This window comes from Acomys russatus, chromosome 4 (genome assembly GCF_903995435.1).
Source record: "Acomys russatus chromosome 4, mAcoRus1.1, whole genome shotgun sequence".
Lineage (NCBI taxonomy): Eukaryota > Metazoa > Chordata > Mammalia > Rodentia > Muridae > Acomys > Acomys russatus.
The window spans coordinates 40,249,399-40,273,056 of record NC_067140.1 but is presented as its reverse complement, the minus strand read 5'-3'; the positions used below and the strand labels follow the sequence as shown (position 1 = coordinate 40,273,056).

General features: G+C 40.7%; 1 protein-coding gene across 1 annotated transcript in view; it reads left to right on the top strand.

Annotated features, from left to right (window-relative positions):
* Positions 1 to 23,658, top strand: part of Pdhx (pyruvate dehydrogenase complex component X) — a 54,184-nt gene that overhangs the window by 6,777 nt on the left and 23,749 nt on the right. Inside the window, exon 2 of the mRNA XM_051144235.1 lies at positions 12,337 to 12,417. Within this exon, the coding sequence (XP_051000192.1) occupies positions 12,337 to 12,417 (81 nt within the window). The remainder of the gene's footprint in view (positions 1 to 12,336; positions 12,418 to 23,658) is intronic.

The window sequence follows — 23,658 nt, the reverse complement described above, 5'->3', positions numbered from 1 at the left end:
CTTTATTTTTAGATCATAATACAATTATATCATTTCCCCGTTCCATTTCCTCCCCCCAGATCATCCCATATGCCCCTCCTTTCTGTCTTTCAAATTCATGAACTCTGTTCTGTTTTCATTAATTGGTGTTCTCTCTCTCTCTCTCTCTCTCTCTCTCTCTCTCTCTCTCTCTCTCTGCATATATTATACACATATAATATGTACATGTATATAATATATATCCATATAAATAAATATTCCTAAATATAACCCACTTGGTCTGTTTAATGTTATGTGTATGTTATGTTTTCAGTGCTGACCATTTGGTATTGGCTAAGCAGTTGGTGTGCCCTGTCCTGGGGGAAGTCTATTCCCCTGTGTCATCATTCCTTAGTTGTCCATAGTTCTTGGTGTGTGGTTGAGGCCTCATGGTTTCCCCCATCCACTTTGGCATGACTATTTCCCTGTTCAGTTCTGTTCAGACAGTCATGTTGGTGAGACCTTATGGGCGTAAGTTCTGTCATTGCTAGGAGATGTAATTTCCCAGCAAAAGTCCTGACTCTGGCTCTTACAATCTTTCTGGCCCTCTTCTGAAATGTTCTCTGAGCCTTAGGTAGGGGAGTTGTTTTGTAGATGTATCCACTGGGTTTGGGCTCCAAATCTCTGTTTTTTGATTGGTTGTGCTTTTGTGTACTGGTTTCCATCCGTAGCAAAGAGGAGTTTCCTTCTTGAGAGGTAAGAACTACACTTACCTGACAAATACATTTAGTAACGTGGCAGTTGTAGGTTCTCTTCCAAGATCTAAGTCACCAGCCCTGGGTTTCCAGTACCAGACATGACTTCCCTCTTGTTGAGTAGATCTTAAGTCTAGTTAGAGAGCTGTTGGTTACTCTAGTATACATGCCATGAGGTGTGCATGCACTGCTGCACCCTCAGGCTTATTGTGCCATGCTAGTCATTCCTGTGGTTTATAGGTGTCATAGCTGGGTAGGACTAGTGGTCGCTTCCCTCCTTTGGAAGCTTGCATGGCACCTTTTTGGTGCCGTGAAAGCTAGTTCTCAGGGAGGAGGCTTTCAGGGGCTATGTCTGAAGTACATGGTGTCTTCAGCGATAGGGACTTACCTTCCACCTCAGGGAAAGGAGGTTTGCTGGGGATGGGGGTGGGGTTCCAAAGGCAGTAACAATAGTCTGTAATGTTTTGGCAGTCTCCTGGACAGCTCTGACCAAAAACTCAAGAGGGCTTCTCATAACTAGTGTTAGGTTTTATTAGGTTGTCTTTGGCTCTTGGAGGGAGTTTTGTCAGCTCAGATGAGGAAACTTTATTCAAGCTAGATATGTATTTTTACACAGACGACAGACTTCTGTGTTATGGGGTGGTTTTAGTTTTTTGGTTTTGGATGGTGTAGGTTAGTTAATAGCATGATTTTTTTTTCCCATCATGATGGTCTTGTACTGACCCTCTGAGTTGTAATCAAGCCTTTAACTAAATGCTTTGTCTTATAAGTTGCTTTGGCCGTGGCGTCTCTCCGAGCAATAGGAAAGGAACTAAGACACCTAGCTATTGTGAATAGAGCAGCAGTGACAGGGGTGAGCAATATCTGTGGGGTAGGATGTCACATGGCAGATTACTTTTAGCTTTTTCAGACGTTTCCACACTGATTTCCGTAGTGCCTGTACCAGTTTGCAATCCCACCGTGTGAGAGTCAGATCTCACTCTCCACTCAACGGTGGAGAGTGTCATGTTCGTCGGCTAGGTGCCTTAGTTTGAGGAGGACCCCAGGATCCAGATCTGCCTGTCATAAAGTTCTTCTTGTAGGTTTCCAGGACCCTGTGGGTCCTACTATTTCCTCTTTCTTCCATGCTACTCTTGCCTAAGGTCTCAATCGGATATCCTCTCCTCCGACCTACTTTCTTGGTAAGTAAAGATTTTCATGGTACGTATCCCTTGGACTAGTGTTTTGATATGTGAGTATATACCGTTTGTCTCTTTTTGCTTCTGGGTGAACTCACTCATTATGATAATTTCTAGATCAATCCATTTGTCCACAAATTTCGGGAATTCCTCGTTTTTAATAGCTGAGTAGTATTCCATCATGTAAATATACCACAGTTTCTTAGTCCACTCTTCTACTGAGGGACACTTAGGCTGTTTCCATGTTCTGGCTATTATGTATAGAGCAGCTATGAACATGGTTGAGCATATGTCCCTGTTGTGTGGTAGGGCATTTTCTGGGTATATTCCAAGGAGTGGGATAGCTGGGTCTTGAGGAAGCCCTATTCCCCAGGTCCATTTCTTAATTTAATTCTTTGTTTATTTTTAGTTCATTATTTATTCTGGATTTAATCCTCTGTTAGGTGTATAGCTGGCAAAGATTCTCTCCCCATTCTCTGGGCTTCCTCTTCACTTGGTGATTGTTTCTTGAGCTTTTTAGTTTTATGAGAAGCCATTTGTCAACTGTTGGCCTTACTTCTCGGGCAAATGGAATTCTGTTCAGGAAGTCCTTTCCTACACTTGGCTATATTTTCTTCTAGCAGTTTTAGGTTTCACAGTTAGGTCTTTGATCTGTTTGGAGTTAGTTTTGTCCCAGGTGTTAGATATGGGTCTAATTTCATTCTTCTGTTAATGGGCATCTAGTTTTCACAGCACCAATGTTTGAAAATGCTCTCTTCAGCTTATGTTTTTAGCATCTTTGTCAGACATTTAGTGGCTAGAGTTACATGTCCTTGTGTGGAGGTCTACAACTTTGGTCTACATGTCTCTTTGTGCTGGTATATTGTTTTTATTACTGTGGCTCTGTAATATATATTAAGATCTGGAATGGTGATCTCTCCAGCATTGTTCTTTTTGTGGTTCCATATAAACTCAAGGATAGGTTTGTTTTTTTTTTTTTTTCTGTGAAAAATGAGATGGAGATTTTGATTGAGATTATACTGAATCTGTAAATAGCTTGTAAAATGGTCGTTTTCACAATATTAACCCATGAGTGTGAGATGTCTTTCAGTTTTTAGTGTCTTTTCTCCATCTCTTTCTCTAGAGGCATAAAGGTTTCATGTAGAGTTGCTTCATTTCCTTGGTTAGGCTTATTCCTATTTTATTTTCTTTGATACTGTTGTGAGTGGGAGTGTGTCCATGATCTTTTCTCTCTTTGTTTGTGGTTGGTGTGTAAAAATGGCTGTTAATTTGTGCAAGCTGATTCTGTATCCTGCCACATTGATGAATTTATTGTTTCTAGAAGTTTTCTGGTAGACATTTTAGGATCTCTAGTGTAAGTATCATCTGCAGATAAGGATAGTTTAACTTCTTCTTTCCCCATTTCTATGCCTTTCATTTTCTTCTCTTGCCTTACTGCTGCAGCTACTACTTCCAGCATAATACTGAAATGGAGTTGGGAGAGTGACATTCCTGTCTCATTCCTCACTTAGGTAGAATTGCATCGAGCTTTCTTCCAATTAGGATGATGTTGGCTATGGGTTTCTCATATATAGCTTTTATTATGTTGGGATATATTAGATTCCATTTAGTCCTAAATTCTATTAATAATTTTATCATGAAGGCATACTGGATTTTGTTAAAGGCTTTTTCTGTGTCCGTTGAGATGATCATGTGATTTTTGTCTCTAAGTCCATTTAGGTGGTTTATTACATTCATTGACTTGCATATATTGAGTCATCCAGCATGTCACTTGGCTATGATGAATGGCCATTTTTACGTATGTCTGTATTCTGTTCATAAGTATTTCATCAAGCATTTTGTAAGCTCTTTCTATCAGGGATATTGGCTATAGTTTTCTTTTTGTTGTTGTGTCTTTACCTGGTCAGAGTCATTAGACTCTGATTTTATAGGAATTTGAGAGTACTCCTTCTGTTGCTATTTTTTGAATAGTTTAAGGACTGACTGTAGATTTTTTTTAAACTGGAGGGGTTTTATTACTATTTGAATCTCCCCATTTGAACTTGTTATGTGTCTGTTTAGGTTGTTGACTTCTTTGGTAGTTTGGCCATTCCAGAAATTTATCCATTTCTTTAAGGCTTTCCAGTTTATCGGAGTGCAGGTTTTTAAAGTATTCTCTTGCAATATTCTGAAAAATGTTTTGGTGTCTGTTGAAATGTTTTCCTGCTCATTTCTGATTCAGTTAATTTAAGTCTTTTATTTCTTTCTTTTGCTTAGTTGGGCCAAGGGTCTGTCAGTGTGGATTATCTTCTCAAAGGATCAACTCTTAGATTCTTTGATTCCTTGTATTGTTTTCTTGGTTCTCTATCACTGATTTCTGCAAAGCATGCGATGACCTGGCTGGCCCTGGGCTCTGGAGGTCTGAGCTCGGGTCATCATGCTTTAGTGCTCCCCCAACCATACCGTCTCCTCTGCCCTTCTTTTTGATTTATTATCAATAAATGTTTGACTTCCATACTTCTTTTTGAGATGTAGCCTCTTGTCCCTCGGGTTGACCCCCAACTGTCAGTGCACCCTGGAGCCGTGGATAATCTTGAACTCCTGGGATATAGGCATGCACCACCATGCCCAATGCTAATATACGTATTTTATCAACCTTGTAAAATGTACCTGGGGTTTCATAAAAATTTCTCAGCTGCAAGGGGGCTGTGAATGGGGAAAAATTAAGAAGCCCTGCCGTGGAAGTCTATAAGGCTGCCCTAAGGTACTGTTGTAGCTTAAAGGCCCTGCTCATGTTGTGTTACTCTACAGTCCAGTCTTAGCTAAACTAGCGGTGCCTGCCATGTTCCTTTGCATAAGTGTTTCCTTTATCTGGGTCTCTGCTCTTCCCCTTGCCTGGCTTTGTCTGCCTAACACAGATCTATTTATTTATTTATTTTTATTTTTTTTTTTCACAGTTTTTTTTTTTTTTTTTTTTAAAGATTGTCATGCCACAAGAAAGCATGTAACAAAATTTATCATTTTAACTACTGAAGACCTGTTTTGGTGCATTGGCATTGTCGTGTCATTACCTCCTGTCCCTAGAACTTGTTTGTCATCGCATTCTGAAGTTGCCCATTAAACAGTAGTTCCCTATCCCTGCTTTCTCCAACCCCGGTAATGGCTCATCTACTTTCTCTGAAACACTCCGTCAGTGCCGTTTACCCTTTCATGTCTGACCTCTCGCTATGTAATGTTTTCAGGCCTCGTGTCTGTTGTTACAGCTATTTGAGTCACCATGTTAAGACAGTCGTTTGAGACATTCTGGTCTGTTCTTTTGTTGGTTTTTCCTGAGGGCTGCCTTGAGTTAGGAGTGTGGGTGGGCACGTGTCTGCTCACACCCTGCATTCAGTCTTAGACCATTTACTGACCAGTGGAATCACTGCATCCTGTGGTAATTCTTTGAGCACTTTTGTAAGTGATCACTTAGTTTTTCTCCATACTGATAGCACTGTTTTACGTTTTCTCAGCACACCACAGAGTGCTGATTTTTCCACATTGTCTCTTACTTCTTATTTTTTACAGTTCCCATCTTGATGGGTATTAAATGATAATGATTTTGTAGTTGTTTTGCTTTTTGACGAATCCCAGCTGTCACAGTTCTATGGTTCCATGGCACGTTTTACTATAACCAACTACTGGGATATTTATGTTTCCATCTGAAATATATAAAATCCTTTTGAAGTCCAAATTCTGGTTTTGCCTCAGTCTAGGCTGGCAAAACAAACCACTCCATGGACATTTGTCAAACTCCTAATTTGGCCTCTAGCTCTGGTAGCCAGTAGTATGATCGTATTAATGAGAGATACAGCTAGCACAGAGATGAAATGGAACAGGCACGGGAGTTAATGTACCTTAGCTGAGAGACTATGACTGGATGAGGGGAGCGTTTAGTCTGGGAAGGTGAAAGGCACACGTGACTCCACCTGTCATGAATCCAGGGAAGAGTTGTGGTGTTCTTGAATACTGCAGGGTATTTCAGTGAACTAGCCAACTGCCTGGACACCTCGGAATGCATCTTCCAAGTGTCTGTCAAACGTGCTGCCCGTCAATCCCAAGTAGTTGCGACTTAGTCCTCTCCAGAGGACAGGCCCATTGTAAGGACCTCTCATGCATTGCTATATTTTGATGAAAGTCTGCATTGTGGTTGTAGAGAAGAGGAAACGGGAGTACAGAGTAATAAAACAACATACAGCGGATGGTACTGTAATTGGGCACAGGGAATTTAGTCCTACTCGCTAGTCTTGCTGCTTTTAAACATTAAATATTTTATTAATGTGTATACACTTTAAAAAAAGAAAACAGTTCATTTAGCACAGTAATACATACGTATAATTTATGGCCAAATACCCATAATGGCTTTAACCCCATAGTAGATCCTTTTGAGGTCCATAACCCCATAGTAGATCTCTGCCCTGTGCCTAGCGCTTCTCCAGTCATCTTCCTTAAAAGCCAAGCTTACTACTCGGTGTAGCTGTTTTGTATTTTCAAGTTTATTTCATAAACACTGCTTGTACTAAACACACACTGTGTGCCCCAGTGGATCCATATGAATCCTCATGTATGATCCGTCCCATAGTTTAAAGCTTGGCACCTTTGTTTTATATTTCCTGCATGAATTGCTGTCCTGAAGTATTTTTTGATTCCACAAATGTCACACCAGCAAATGTTTCAGAATCCCTTCCAGAGAAGAGAGTCCCTGGCATGCTGTTAAATGGGATGGGGTTGTTTCCTAGCACTGGGCTGAGATTTCTAGTCACTCAGTTTCCTCCCGGTTCACCCAACTCATCCCTGACTTAGGTTGCAGCTTTGTAGGGTCTTTTTAGTCAATTCTTAGGCAACTCTTTACTTTTCTACTTCCAAAGTTATATGCTTTGTTCTCCACTTTCTTAATGGTTTCCATTTTCAAAATGACAAAAACGAGGACATTTTCCCCTCTGTTAGAGGGGTTTGGGCGAGGGAATGAGCTTCCATAAATTTAATACAAAACTTACTTTTAAAGGAATAATTAAAAATACCTGTTATAACACTACTGACTAGAACTGAATAGTGTCATTTTGGGTGCATTGTTTTAGTCTTTGCTTAAGTGCAAACAGTAGGTTGCAACTGGAAGTTAGCATTCCAGGCAAGACCTGTAGCGGCTGTTTTCATAATACTTTTGTATTATTTGTTTCCGTCACAGCCTGTAGATGTCTCAGTCTATTCTACCAGCACCACAGAAAATAGTGTGGTTTAAAAAAAAAAAAGCCAGCAAGCAGTCATTTATCTTAAAATCATACTGAAATTTCCTTTATTCACAGCTGGTGCCAGGATTAAATGGCCTGCCCTTCGTTCTGCTATGCTCCATTCAGCCTGCAGGTGGCAGGCTTGCTTTATTTGTACAGCAGTTTAAAAGATGCCTTTTATCCGTGGCTTCCTGCATCGGAGCTAAGAAAGTGCTGGGCAATTTACTTTTGTCTTTGCCTATTCATTTTGTTTTTTGTGTGCTTCGGTTACAGTTTAGTAAGTGGGCTAGAGTGTGCCACTTGGCTGTACCATATGCAAACCACTCAGCGTTCTTAATTACGTTCGTTATTGTAATGGAGCTTAGGTCTGCTTCGCCTTAATACCATGAAGCAATTTGCTCTGCATTTGTATTTTAAGAGTTTCTTTATATTAATTCTCTGTTAATCCAGTGACCTTTTAGAATTCCTGTATATTATGAATTTAAAATCTTTACTATGATTGGTTTTGTTGAAATACGAGTCTCATTGCTAAGATAAAAATATACGTTAGAAAGAATAAATTAGAGTCAGATTATTGTGCCACGTTTAAAAGTCAGACTTTTGATGCAGGAAGATTAGCCGAACAGATCTGAAGAACTAAGGACTGTGCTTCAGTTTGGTGGTAGGTTGTTCATACGGCTCATTGTACGTCAGACAACAGCATTTCGAGCAGCTGCCATTTCTTGTGTTGTTCTTATGAGACAAAAAGACAGTAAAATAGTTTAATAGTTTGTGAGATGTTTATATTAGAAGTTAGTGTTTCAGCCGGGTGTGGTCGCTTGCCTTTAATCTCAGCACTCCGGAGGCAGAGGCAGGCGGATCTCTGTGAGTTCAAGGCCAGCCTGGTCTGCAAAGCGAGTCCAGGATAGGCAGGACTACAAGAGAAACCCTGTCTCGGGGGAAAACAAAAAACAAGAAGTTAGTGTTTCAAAATAAGATACAAGAAACATACAACACCATAGTCTTCTTAAATTTGTTTTAAGTATTATTTTAAATAAACTCGTACAACCAGTTGAGCAAAATCCTGGCTAGCTTTATTCTCGTATTTCCTCCGTTCTCGCTGGTAGGCAAGTCGGTATTAGAAGGAAATAGTTGGTGCACATTTCACAGCCTCCCCAGTGTAGCAGGAGTGGTGTGATGGACTGCACACTGGAATGAAGAGGGAGGGCCGTAAGTAATACCTCATGAAAATTAAATAGTATAGGTGCAGCTTAATCCCGTTCCGGGGAACTAAAGAAGACATGTACCGTTCTCAGAGTGTTGATAGCGGCCACAAGGCAAACAGTTATGTGTAGGCCTGATACCTAAAGCCTAGTTTATGATTGTAGAGTTACTTTCCCCATTAGGAAAAAAAATTACACACACACACACACACACCGCGCGTGTGTGTTTGGGAAATAAATATATGATGTTCTAATTCAAAAAGGATCTATTAGGATGAAGCATATGCTCTTGTTAATAAATTAATACTCATGCTTTGAAATAGTATTTCTAGCAGGAAAGTCTGTGGAGTAATCAGGATATATGACAACACATTTTACTCCCTGTAATAAGCCAGCACAATCAGTCAGGAGACAGCACTGAATAATGGCAACATCCAGAATATCTTTGTTTGGTTTTTGTCACCTTCACGGGGAGTGAGGATAGTGATCTGCTGCAGGATTTTTACATTTTATTGTCATTATTCAGGGATGCACCTCCAGTTCACCCATAAAGGGTGACTGTGTGAAGAATGGTTGTGAATTTTTATTTTTACATTTAAAATAAAAATCTTGGCGGTCTTTGTGTTGTACCTTGGAAAATAATGCTTAATAAATGCAAACATTTCATAATATAGTCTTTATTGTCAGGAGTCATGGAAATGTGAAGGTCTCTTGGGTGAGAGACTATCATAGGAAATAAATAAGATAGCATCTGAACCAAGTGTAAAAACACTGAAGAGTCTCTGTTTTGAGAGAACTGGTTTAATATTTGTCATAAATTGGGATATGATTGCAGAGTACCGTGTCCTTTTATTTCATCTCTCTGAAGTGGAATTCTGTTTGGCAGATTATTATATGTATGATCACGACATATTCTTTCCCATTATGCCAGGCTTGAGCTTTTCAAAAAGAGCAATGTAGTAGGACTCTTTTTAAAGCTATTCTTTTTTAGAGCGAGGCTCACTTCTTACATTGTCCTATTTGGAAGTAAGGGTGCTTTTTTTCTTTTTCTTTTTGAAATCATATATGCCCCTATGAGTTTAAAAAATTCATGTTGAGAGTTGAGCTTGATAAACATTCTTTCATTTGTTTAGTATGCTGTGAAAAGGTAATTAGCATCCAGCATAATCAGATTTTAGAACTCATTTTATGTGCTGGAGAGATGGCTCAGAGGTTAAGAGCATTGTCTGTTCTTCCAACAGTCCTGAGTTCAATTCCCAGAAACCACATGAGATCTGGTGCCCTCTTCTGGAGTGCAGGTGTACCCACAGGCAGAATACTGTAAAAACAGTAAATAAGTAAATCTTTAAAAAAATCATTTTACTTCAAAACATGCTTGATGTATTAAGTTTTGAACACTTTCTAAAATGTTTTATAACTACGAGTGTACAATCATTACCATTTGGAATTACACTTGTATTTCTTCAATAGGTTTTCATTCACACATGTGTGTCCTCTCTTAAGAGACTGAGGTACATTTTGTGTGTGTGTGTGTGTGTGTGTGTGTGTGTGTGTGTGTTTTCTCTATAAGTAGACTCCTATTTCCAGTTGACTTAAGACTACTTAATTGATAACCGTATATTGAGATGGAACGTAAACCTTTGCATTATTTCTGCCTATCTAGAATCCTAATGTGCTGCTTTTAGTGCACAAAGATTTGTTTTATTAAGAAAAAGTTTTTTAAGAGCTGTTTTGTAGTTGTGACTTGTATCTCAGCTAGAGTTTGATTTGGAATTAAATGAAATTATTGGTGATAGTCAATAAAAGCTAGGGTGGAAAAGAACTGGATGGTATGTATTCTCAATTATTTTTTCAAATAACTGTTCTTTAATAATAAATTAGGAGACCCATTCGATCTATTTTTCCCTTCATTTTCTTAAATTTTATTTTGCATATGGGAATTCTAACTGCATGTATGTCTGTGTACCATATGTATGCCTGGAGCCACCGAGGCCAGAAGAGATCATCCAATACCCTGGAACTATAGTTATTACAGATGACTATAAGATTTCATGTCGCTTCTGGGACTCAAACCGAGGTCCTCTGGAAGAGTGGCGAGTGCTCTAACCACTGAGCCAGCTCTCCAGCCATAGCTGTAGCCATTCTCTGTTTCTAACGCACTGAAATGAGCTGCTTTCTAATGCATTTGAAACACTCATCCTCATTTGTAAACGTGCTTTTCTTCACACTACAGTTCTGTATGCCCAAGGTAAAGGTATGTTAGGTATTTTGTTAGACTTATGAAGAATGCTGGAGTTGATACGTCTGGTTTGCTGTAGTTGATTACTTGGTCCTTGAGCATTTAAGGGGCATTAAGGGACACAGACACATATACCATAGCACAGTAGGCACGCTAGCCTTGAGTTAGGCAGGAAGACTGAAGTCTCTTACTATGATCTGTAAATTGAAAATGGGAACAGCTCTATAAATTCCTTCAACCCCAGCATTTGGCAGGCAGAGGTAGGTGGATCTCTGTGAGTTTGAAGCCAGCCTGGTCTACAAGCAAGTCCAGGACAGCCAGGGCTACACAGAAAAACCCTGTCTTTAAAACAAAAATAAATAAGTAAAGGAAGGGAAGAGAAGAAGAAAAGAAGGGAAAAGAGAAGAAGAAGGAGGTGGAGGAGGAGGAAGAAGAGGAAGAAGAAGAAGAAGGGAATGTTGATAGAAGTGTGGTTTAGACTCATCATTGGGCTATTAGGAGTGGTCATTTTACATTTTCAGCTTTTTAAAACTGATAACAGCTGAAAGTAAGGTGAATTTTGGAGATCAGATGAGTAGGTAGAGTCAGAGCACTAATGACTTGTTTGGAGTAGGGAAAGGCTTAAGATCTGAGGCTATCTGTGGTTGGACTTCTTAGTTCAGCCCTGTATTTATTATTAGACTTTGGGCTTTTTGGTTGTAGGGAGGAAGTTGTATGAATTGCTGCCTCAAGCCTACACAGCCCCAATGATTGGAACAGAAAGATATGACTGTGGACCTGCCTCTGAAGGGAGATTGAGTAACATCCAGCCCATGGAAGGCCTGAGAGGAAAACACAATTCCATAGACAGAAATTTATTTAAAAAAAAGAAAAAAGACAGCTCCTTATGCTTTCCCCAGTCTTTCAGAGAGGAATGGAGAGCAGACAGGATTTCTTGACATTTGTTCATTTGTAAGGATTTAAAATGCTTTACAATGAAGCCATAGATATTCTCCACTTCAAACTATATAGAAGCAGTTTGGTTTCCAAAAGGAAATGTTTAACCTCCTTAAACATTCGTGTAAAATCCTCTTGCTTTTACCCATTAACAGAGAAAAGGAAACTAGTCTATTCTCTTCACATTAGGAATGTGTGGCCTGTGCTGAGGTCTGTTGAGTGTTCATCGGGAGAGAAGACATTCTGTGGAAGACTTCTGGGAAAGGCATTTGTTGCTCTGGGATTCTGCCAGAATAACCTTAAAGTCATATGCTCTTCCAATGAGGTTCTAAACAGTGAAGGCTCTTGGGAAAGTGCTGCATGGCTATGTAGGATCTCCTTTAGTCAAGGGTCGTTTCTTAACTGTGCTTCGGCGAGAGGTCTCGTGGGTCAAGGGGGTCGTAGATTTTCCCTCTCAGTCACTCTTGGTAAGGCCAGTGCTCCTGCTCATCCCTACTGGCCACAACAGTTGCAGATTGAATGGCATAGGATTAGGAGAAATTGTCTGATCTTGATTACCTTGCTGTAGGACATTAGAACTGTCTTGATTTTGTTTCATATATTTTGGTCATAAAAAAGGAGCTAAAAATATTCTAAATATTTAAGTATTAAACAAAGTTTTGTTTTTCATAGTCACTTCTTTTCCAATTTGCAATGCACTTTGGTGTGTCCTTTCTCAACAGACTGAGGTACATCGTGTGTGTGTGTGTGTGTGTGTGTGTGTGTGTGTGTGTGTGTGTAGTATTTTTATGTGTGTTTGATTAATCTCTTCTGTTTCAATTGCAGCAGATCCTATTAAGATCCTAATGCCATCGCTGTCCCCTACAATGGAACAAGGGAACATTGTGAAATGGCTGAAAAAAGAAGGTGAGCAATTGTTCCTGATCTCTTCCTGGGTTACTTATTTGATCATTTTGTTTCCAATGTATTTTATATAATTCATAATATAAAGGAAGCAGATGTCTTTGCTGGTTGTTGTAAATTTGTATAAATAAAAACTCCCCATGTTGGTCTCTTAGAATTTTCTGGGTTTAACCATGTCTTTTCACTGTCACATAATGGATAACTTTTTAAGGCTTTCTGTTCCAAGATTTAGTTCTTCTAGTGGCGTTTGGTTCCAAAATCATTGTCCTGCTGCTTAACTTAGAACTTTGTTGGCCTTCTGTGTGTCTGCTTGTTTTCCTGGAACTAGCACGGCTGGGAAGTACTTTCATGAGAAAGGACAAATAAGGATATAAGGACAACTCTTAAAAAGAAGCAACCGCCGCAGTGGAGTCCTGTTCACTACTCACCTGGCCGTAAGCCTCTGCAATCAAAACTGCGACAGGTGCTTCAAACCGGACTGCTGGAACTGAGTAGAAAATAAACGCAGAGGTTTTGAGTTTGAAAAACACACAATGTTAGATTCGTTGTTGTATTATGCCCAGACTAAATTATAGATAGGTCAGATAACATATAAAAATAAGAATATTTGTCACAAGTACTAGGAAAATGCTTGTGAGAATCCTCTGCAGCTGACAATGTGGCAAATTCCCTGCCTCTCAGAATCTATAGGCAAAAAGAGAACAAGTGTTAAATTGCATGAAAAAACAATAATTTTGTAGGGATTGAGAAAATGCTTGGCAGTTATGAGCACTGGCTGTTCTTCAGGGGACCCAGGTTTGAGTTCCAACACCCACATGGTCCCTTACAACTGGCTGTAAGTCCAGTTCCAGGGGATCAAACACTTTCTTCTGGCTTCCGTGGGCACCAGGCACACAAGTGGCACACATGCATATAAAACACTCATGCATGTAAAGCAAAGTAATAATAATAATGTTGATAATAATAATAGTAATAGTAACAATAATAATGTGTTTGTATAACAGAAAACATGGCAAACCAAATAAAAAGAGTGTAGCGACAAATTGAAAAAAGAATACTTATAGCTTATATCACAACATATGAGTGTTTCTTAAAAAATTAAATCTATGAACAGGTAGGTTACCAAAAAAGGGCTCCAAATGACTCTTAAATACAGAGGGGAAAAGATGCGTAGTCAATGTACTGCTTTAAAAAAAATAAGTGAACGATTGCTTCTGAAATACCATGTTTCACTGTACTTTAGAGAAATGTAGAAGTTTGACAAGCTGATCAACAGACGGAATGATGGGAGTGGGTGCTCTCAAATACAGAGTGCGAAATATCTAAAGGCCAAGGTCTCAGACTCTAGAAAAATTACATTTATACTTACTGTTTGGCCCAGCAGCTCTTTTTCCAGGGACTTGTGTTGGTGTTATACTGGTAAAATAAGACAGCGTGAGGCTATTTATAACAGCACTTTTAACAGAGGCCAAAAATGGAGACAGTCCAGATGATGGCCAGGGTGCGATCTGCTTTGATTAACTTTTACAGCATCTGTAGCTATAAAGAAGTGAGCAGCAGCTCCCTCTTAATGTTGTGCAGTGATGGCCAGGGAAAAACTGCAGGGTAGAGATGAGGAGAGTGTTATTTATCAGAAAGAGTACACCCAGGCTCTGACAGCCAAGGACTGTGGGTACAGTTGGCAGTTAGAGCACTTGCCTAGCAGGTGGGATGCCCTGAAATCAGCACCCAGAAAGAATAAGAGAAAAGCTTAAATACGAGTGCTGTGATGGAGAGGACAGGGTGGGGGAGACAGAAAGGCCAGAAAAGTAGATGTCTCTGAATATAGACTTGTTTTTCATAATATTTAATATGACTTTGGAAAAATACATATTTTGCATGATCTTAAAACAAAATTAAAATGCGAAAGAGCCCTAATGTTGAGACAAATTGAAATAGGTGAACCTGACCATATATATGGTTGCTAGCAAGGCTGTTTTAAATGTCAATAAATTTGCCTGTAGTATCTACTAGATTCTCGCCAAAGGAGCTCCGGAAGCAACCCTGAGCTGTCATGGGAAGTGATAACATTATGATAGCGGATTGGTGGTGTTGACGTCAGGCATATATAAATCAAAGGTGTAGTTGAGGGGGTGGAGCTGGGTAACCTGGACTTTGGTGTGGGTCAGAGACAAATGGATGAACAATAGGAGAGGTTGAACAAAGACTCCATGACAGTAACTTTCAAGGTCTTTCCTGGAGATGTGTAGAAACAAAGACCAACCTAGAAGTCAGGAGCACCACCGTAAAGCATCCACACGCTAGTCTCTTGAGTCCCAGCCCCCACTGAAGCGAGTGGCCTCTGGAGAGCATGGCTCCTGCTAGAGCAGGAGGAATGCCTGGGACCCTAGAGTACCCTGTCAGCTCAGGGAGTGAGCACGTGATCAAAACCTTAAGAGGACATCTTACAGACTTCAGGAGCCAAAGATGGCTTGTTTAAGGATCAATAAGGATGATTGGAAGCCTGAGTTTGCAGTAATATGAAAACTAATAGTAATTGGAAAACTTCAGAGGGTTCTAGGAAGTCAACTCATTTTGAAACTAGTAATAAATGGAAAGATTCCAACAATTTTCCTCCATCTTCCCTCCAAACTGCAGCTGAGGATAACCAAATAATCAATAGGGAAAAAAAGTCTCCTTATTGGCGTACCTCACTGCTAAGGGAGGAAGAGTCACTCTCCTGCCACTGTATCACCGTTCCACAGTCTGTTATAAAATAGTGGTCATTGGTGGCTGCCGGCATCACGATAAGAGGGGCAGCCAGGAGGTCTGTGGTTGCTGGTGTTCATTTACCTCACCTGTCATGAGGTGTTCCTGCCAGAACGGGAGCTGATGTGCTTGATACAAGCCAGCGAGAAGTGGAACGTGTTTGCTGACACCATGAGTGGTTGTCAACAGGCCACAGACTGGGGAATGCTACAGGCCAGTTTCTTGAGCGTATAACTTCAAGAGTGGTGCACAGTTCATAAAAGACTTAAGAGACTAAGGCTGGTGTCTAGACCTTACTTTGATTATGATCCAAGCAAACAGAAGAGGCGGTTCAAACCTAGCTGGACTTTTCCTGCTATGAAAGAACTGTTCTCTTCAGAAGTTTAGTGATGCCATAGTTGCCTCCAGGAGCTAGTACTTGAAACAGCTGTGTGTAAGTGGTGCTGTGTCTGTGATTAGCTCTGAAATAACACGGGTGGGAGCCTGAGGTTAGGGACAGGGATGGATGAAGCAAGGCTGGATCTGGGTCTCTTGATGATGTGATTTCATTAACTTTCCTTACCACTTCCGTGTATGTCTGAAAATTAGTAGTAATATATTTAGAAGTTGTACTTAGAACCCTTGGAATATACTGTAAAGTGAGAAACCACTCCTGGCTTTTCAAACCACCAGATGAATTTGATTGCTGGTGTTCTTAAGTTATTAAGAATACTTGATACAAAACTGTCTTTAAACTTGTGCTTGTCTACTGTGTACAGTGGCCATTTCACCAGACCTCAGGTGTCTAGCGTGATGCTAGAAAAAAAGACTCATTATCCAGGTGAAAGAGATGCGTGTGCGGTGGTTCCTATGACAGGGAAGGGAAAGAAGTAACACTGCTGTGGAGGAAGTTGGGAAAGACCCTTTGTCGTCTGGGCTCTCTGCCTTTCCTTTTCCTTGGTAGTGAGACTAACCCCTCCAGATGTTGTCCACAGGCCAGTGTCTTCTTACACGCTTCCACCTACACTTCCTTCCTCTTAATTCATGCTCCAACATGTTTAACTTTGAAGGAAAGAGGACAGATCTTGAGTCTATATTCAGAATCACTAGATATACTGAGAAATTGTAGGCGACCAGGTGCATGCCCCCTGATGTTTGTGTTGGGGAATAGTCAAGCAAGTGTTTAAAAGGGACAGAGGAGGGAAGAGCAAATGACTTAGCTCTGGCCAGGACTCTGAGGGTACCCCCATGTGATCCAGTGAGCACAAATGTCTTCAAAGCAAACACTGCTGTTAACTGGTCCGATCTGGTGTTCATCAGATAGCATATGCAACGTTTATGGCATGCACAAGGATTCGAAGTCTCACAGGGTTATGGTCTGACTCCAGGAGGTCTAGATATTTGTGGTGTTACTTCTGCCAGTGATGACAAGGGGAGAGACCAGAAGAGAACTGGCAGGTATTTAGTTGAGAACCCTGGCCAAATGAGCCTGGTGGGTTAGGAAAGGCAAGAAGATGCATGACAGAATGGACCTCACAGCAGAAGTTTGGGCATTTGCATTGGGCTAGTATGAAGGTAAGGGGAATGGTACATTATGCCTAATGTGTCTCTGATGTTCCATTTGACTGGTAGCATTGCTTAGCTCTATTCTTTCGTGGGGAATGTGTTGGTATGCTAGTGTGTTTTCTTCCCTGGTTATGAGCAGTGTGGACAGCCGCTGTGAGCAGTTCTAGCATTTGGGTAGAGCCAGAAATGTGAAATACCACAGAGATCCTGGAAGGCTTCACAGATGAGCTAGTCCCTACAGAATAAATGTACTGAAAAAAGGTGAGAACCCCTGAGAATCCACCCAGAGCAGGAAGTGGAAAGTGAAGTCATGTGCCCTACTGGGCTTGAGCTATACATACGGAACTGCTGAGAAAGCGATAGAGATTTGAGCTGGTGAAGAGGCAGGGAAAAGGAAATCAATGGCTAAATTCCGGTTTGGATATGGTTGATTTTGAGATCCTTCTTAGACATTGAAGGGTTAATGTTCAGCGTGTTATAGGAATTGGAAGTCTGAGCAGAAGGTGTGGACTGGCGATAGAAGTGCCAGCCATCAGTATGGGCAGTTATTGTTGGTCTGGCTAACTGTGTGGAATAGGAGTGCCCATTCCCTTGAAACTTGGGACTTTGTGAGAACTTCCTGGCTGAGGCAAAGGGTCCTCAACTTCTAATACTTTTGAAGCTATCTTGAAGGGACACAGCCTATAATCCATGCACGATTCCAAAGTCAAGTCCCATTTGCTGAGAACTCAATCCCAAACTTAATAATGTGCTCAGAAGCCATCATCTAGGAGTGAAACCCAGTAAGTGTAGCCAAGGCTAGACCTCCAGGACCTGCCACGGTTAGAACTACTAAACTCAAAGAAAATATGTGAATTTGAACTTATTAAACCTACAAGAGAAGGAATTTAAAATGACAACACCGATGCTATACAAAAACACTAGGTGGAGAAAAGACCAAATGGAAGTTCTAGTCATGTCAAGTTGCCCATGAAAGTAGATAGCGCTGAAGGGTGGGTGAGCCTGTGGTAAGACATACCTGAACAGAAGACTTATGAACTGCAGAACAAGGATACACAATCAGGTACAGCAGTGGGAGATTGGGAAGACAGAGTGGGACTGAGAATAATAAGATGGACACATCCAATAGGGCTAAAGGGGAGGGTGGAAAACAAAACATCTTCACAGAAGCAGCTGGTATTGCTTTCTAGAGTTATCTAAACCAAAGCACATTGAGACTGTGGCTGCTGACGTCTCTAAGATAATTACCAGTGGCTGAGAATGGTCCACGCTTATGAGTAATGTGATCCATGGGAGTCTGTTTTAGCTTTTTTCTCCTCATGACTTAGCGCCTTGGCTGTTTCCATAGTCATTACAGCAGGGTGTTGGCAGCCCTAAATAATGATTCGAAAAGATTGCGTCCCTTCACACTTTGAAAATTTACAGGGTGGTAGGTGTGAGTGCTGTAGCTCCCGGGCCTTGTGGTGAGCTGCTCCCGGTGGCTCTGGGCAGTGCGCTCAGGAGGCACACGTCTCAGCCATCTGCTCTGCTTTTCCAACACTACACTCGTTTCATCCATGACAGGCAACAATACATCTTAATCATCTGGAGCTTATTTCCCTGCAGTTTGCTCTTTAAGTTCTGTATTAAACCAGCTTGGGGGTTGGGGGTTTCTTGGTAATTCATGAACCCTTTAAAGATTGTTGCCACTATGATCTAATATGCTGAATGCAATACATCTGTAATAGCTTGGTTAACTCATTTTTTGTTGACAACAAATTTATATTCCGACAGGCGATTTTTATTCACTGCTTTTGTTTGAGAATGAGATCTTTATTGATGTATAGTCGCTATGATTTAAAACAATTATTTTAGAATTTAAAACATGTAAGAAGGTTGAAATTGCAAGGTTAGATAACGATCTGATAGCCTGTGAGCAGAGGGGGATCTTCATTAGCTTCAAGAGTTCCTAAAAGTCTAAGGCTTTGTAAATTACAGCTGTGGCTGACAGCACCTTTGTGAATATATACATGTTAAAAGTTAGAGAGGGTCAGGGAGCAGCGAGGTGCATCCTGCCCCAAAATTATTATGTCTGTCCCTTGGACTATCTGCTCTGGGAGGGAGCTAACTGAATGAAATCGAAGTCAAATCTTAGCTTTAGAATTCTAACATGACTCACCTTCACTTCATTTTCCAAGTTACAGAAAAGTAAGATAATAGCACATGTTCCCTCCATCTTTTGATTGGATGAGTCAGAATAGTACTTTTGTATTTGATATTATAATATTTAATTTCAGTCTGAGTTGAATTAAAATACAAAAATTAGAGAAGGTGCTTTGAAAATGCTAGGCTGTATCCACGTTTCCAGTCCCTTGGAAGATGAGTGGAGACGTTATTCTGCCCTTATTGAAAGTTTTCTATTTGGGAGCATTTTTCAGTATTTTCCGCATATTTCAATATTTCTCATGTAAAGTGAGCATAGTTTATTTTTCCCTGATGGAAAAGTCAAGTGTATCTTAGACGATACTTGTTTCCCACTTCGTATAAAAGTCTGTTTTCTGCTCTGTAGAACAAAACCAGACTGAGATAATGGTGCAGCGGCTGGGCAGTGCTTGGATGGCACGGCAGAGTGAGCGGGGCTGTGGTTCCTCAGAGTCAGGCCCTCTGCCCCTCCTTACCTTACGTGACTGAGAACTGAGAATGTGGCACACCACTTTTGCGGAAGCTGTATGGTGATCTGTAACCTGTGTAGTCTCATGTGTAAGATTCAGAACTAGAGGTTCTGAAGGCTGCTGTGTCTGACGTAAGTTTTGTCCTGTGTGAGTAGGTGCTACTGGGGTGATCAGAGTGGATTCTGATGTAGCAGAGGCCTTGGCTTCTGTTGTTTGTGGCCATGCGTTTGTGATGCTAAAGTGGAAAATTTTGAAAAGTAAATTACACAAATAATTTTTGTTCAGTACAGCACTATTTTGACAGTTTATTGATGTAATAGCTTACCTGCTATTACAATCATCAATTTACAGCACAATTCCAAAAGGTATGGATTGTGTGACTGTCACCTCAGTGCAGTTGTAGACCATTCTCTTACCCCAAAGTCACCTACTGTCAGATGCAGCCACGCCCTTCTCAGCCCTAGCTCTTGCCAACCTCATTGTCCTACCTTTAAACTTTTGGCATTTCTCCACATTTCTACTAGAACACAGGAGACAATGGGCTTTTCTGATCAGCTTTCTTCATCAGCATGGTGGTTGCCGTGACTCACTGTAGCACTGCAAAGCACATCTCCTTACTCTGCCTGCAGATCGACTTAATTGCTCTTCAGATAACAGCCAGCCATCCTCCATACGCATCTTGAAACAGATGTCTAGTCTTCATTTTTAGTAGAACAAAATTGTTTTGTAGGAGGCAGGCAGTGGTCTGTGTTTGTTAATACAATAAATGTTGCCATTAACTGTGTTTGAGACATGTTTAAGAGAGGAGGAAGCCTCTGTGGACCTCATCCTCAGTTCTGTCAGCTGCTCATCTGGACAAAGGACCAGGACGATGCTGCTGGCTTCGGTGCTGGGGAGCGGCTCCCGGGCAGGCCTCTGCTCTGGCCCCTCCTGGGGCCCGCACTCTTGCTCCGGGCCCGCTCCACCTCCAACAGTGACATGGACCAGGAGGAATGGTGCAGGTAGCAGAGAAGCTGCCGTCTTCTGCAGCCAGCCACAAGATGCTGAGGACCCACTCGTGAGCCTCAGAATGGCACACTAGACCATAAACTATGGGGCAGAACTGAACCTTGTATTGTAGCAGATGCTTTCTCAGTGCCTTCCAGTGTGGGTGCCTTGTGTTTGCTGAAGGATCTGTTTAAATGACAGATGGAGTAGGGTGGTAAGCTGCTTATTAACGACTTATTAGCTAGAAATATGTTTGCAACTTTATTTTTAACAGGAAATGTTGCAAAATGTTATTTAAAGGTGTATATGAAATGTTAACATAAAACTTATAGGATATATATACACATTGAAAAATCTTCCTGAAAATTGAGAATTAAGTAGCTCGGTGGAGATCGTTTGTGTCTGGGGTTGCTGATCTGTACTGGAGCCATGGGTCTGGATTTTTGAGACTCCTTACACAGTCTCAGATGTCCTCTGTGCACTCACAGTGATTATGATAAAGCACAGTCTCATGATCATTGAGAATTGTGCTTCCTTGAGTAGCAATTCTGTTTTAAACTCCTGTGGCTCAACAGTGCCTTGTTTTCTGTGTTCTGCTCTGTTAATCATGTGCTCTCTGGCTCCCTTAGCATGCTCATATTGCTGACTTAGTGTGTTATATGAATAGAGAGAGATGTGGCTTTAAAAAGAAAAAGAATGTCTTTTTCAGATGTTTCAAATGTGCTGCAAATCAAATGCTACAACCAAGTAAATGTAAAGAGCAGTTGTTATGTTTTCCTTACGAGGACCTAAGGATTTCTGAAGTTACTGCAGTATCCCTCCAAAGCCTTTTGATCTAAAGTTAAGTGGGGGAGCACTGGCCTGAGACTTGGAGACTGGGATAGGAGAGAAAACACAAAATAAATTCTACTATTATGAAGGAGCTTGTGACTAGTAAATATGAGAAGGTAGCAGTAGCAGCGGAAGATTTTCTGATGCAGTTTGTGGTTCTTTTCAGTTAGCAGAGGAATTTGGAAACAGAGGAGGAGTGCGTCAGTCGAGTGACTCAGACGCTTACATTACATGGCCAAAGTAAATTTGTACATGGTTCTTAAAAAGCAGTTGAAAATTAAATGTTAGTGAAAAATAATACTGTGGTATTTTATTATTTTTCTTTATGGCTAGAGTTTATTATCTGTGAATCTAAGAAGCGTTTGAAAAGTTGCCTAGCCTGGTAGCTTCTCCCATTGCTCCAACAAAAACACTGGAAATGGAAGTTTTGCCTCTTCTAAAGCACCTGTGGTAAAAGATGTACATGAAGGCTGAGCGGCAGCTCTCCCTGCTGACACAGAGGTCTCCTTGGTCTGGGCCTGCCTTTCTGCAGCCTAATCTCCAAATGTTGTCCTTTGTCCTCCACATGTGTCCCTTACTCTGTTGGCCACTTGCCGGCAGTGCCCTGATCTCTTCCAGGGCTCTGAGTGTGTGTGCCTTTTTGCCTGGCTCACTGCCCTTTGCATTTGTCCACTCATCTTTTCAGGCTTGAGGAGCTGTCCGCCTAGTCTAGGAAGCTTCTCTGCCCTTCCAGAAATGGAGTTAGATGACCCTTCTGAATATTCCCAGAGCGTTCTGACTTGTTACTTTGCTGTCATCTCCAGTTCACTTTTTACTAGGTATATAGGGAGCTTCTTGAGGTCAGAAGTTCAGACAAACACACATGCACCTGTTTCTCACTACTGCATTCTCACTGCAAACAGTTTTCAGTAAAATATTTGTTAGCCAGAAACATCCTGTTGGGGATGAATGAGGTAGGTACCTTTTACTGTTCAGCAAATCCCTTCTAATAGATAAATTTACTTCATTAAAATACTTAATATTGGTTGTTCATTCTGATATACAGCGAAGTTTCCATATGTTGAACTTTTATGGCGTATTTATTAATATTTTAGGGTTTTCTTTCATAGTCTCTTACTGTATTGGCTGGTTAATACCTCTGCTGCATACAGCTGGAAACTGTGTGTGAGTAGGTGTGCTTACAGATCTCATAGCTTTATGCTTCTATATTTTTTCATTCAGCTTTGTTTTTGGTGTGTCTCTTATAAGCCACATTTGCAAAGATTTTAGTTTTGTGTTCATTTTGATAATCTGCTTATAATAAATTATTTAATCTATTTATTTTATTTTTTATATATTTTTCATTTAATCCATTTATACTTATTGTGATTACTCATACACTGGGTAGAGTTCTATAAATTTTTTGAACATTTCTGTTTTTATTCTTTTTATATACTCACTTTCTATTAGATAACCATTTTATTGTTTTCTCTTTTTCCTGAGTTTTGAATGCTATAGATTTTATTTGCATTTTTAAATCCCTAAATATTGCCTGTTGGACCCAGAGTTATTTCAGTATGTTTTTCTTTTAACTGTACCAAAGTTGTAAGCCCAGTTAGCATTTATTACACATCCTCCTTATTTTTCCTGTTATCCTTTAGATTTTGCTTCACTTTTCAAAATTCTTAAATGTTATATTTTAAATGGGTAATGCATGTTAGCACTTCAGTGTTTAGCGTGTGTCTTATGTCCATCTGTCTTGTTTGTGTCCATCTGCCCTGTTTGTGTCAGCTTTTCTTAAACTACATTTTGTAAGAGCTCTTTAAAGTAATCACTATTATTAAAATTTCCTACACTTGATGTACCTAAAAATACTTCACAGTTCATTCTTAATTGATGGTTTGGCTGCATCTAAGATTCCAGACAATTTTCCTTCCGCGTTGTGAATGTCACGTCATTGTCCTCTGCCCCTGGCAGCTGCTGAAGTGTGCTCTCAGTCTGTCATTCCACTGAGGTAATCGGTTTTCCTCTGATAGCTTTTTAGGTTGTGTTTTCTATAGTCGATGTTGTGCAGCCTGTCTGGTTATCAAATGTGGATTCCTGCTTATACAATCTGATACTCTTGTTCTCTGCTGAATTTCTCGTCAAAGTCAAGCTCCTTTAATGTTTACGTATGTGCATCCCATTGTCAGCAGCACGGAGATAGAGTTCAGAGCCTCCCACCGTGCCACAAGACTCCTCCGTGTACCCAGTGTAGTTAGTACAACCATTCACGACTCGTGTTTCTAGTACTGGGAACACCTTGGCGTTGGTGTTTTCACAACTGCTTCTCCACTGGTCCCTGTAGCCACTCCCCCTGAAACTCTGGAGAAGCGGTGCTAAGGGCTATTGCCTGCCTGCCTTTTCCTCCTTCAGCTTTTCTGTTTGCCTTCAGTAGTGCTCTTAGTGCCCCTTCATTGTCAAGCTTTGCTGTGTCTCCATGAAGCCTCAGTTCAGTGGCTTG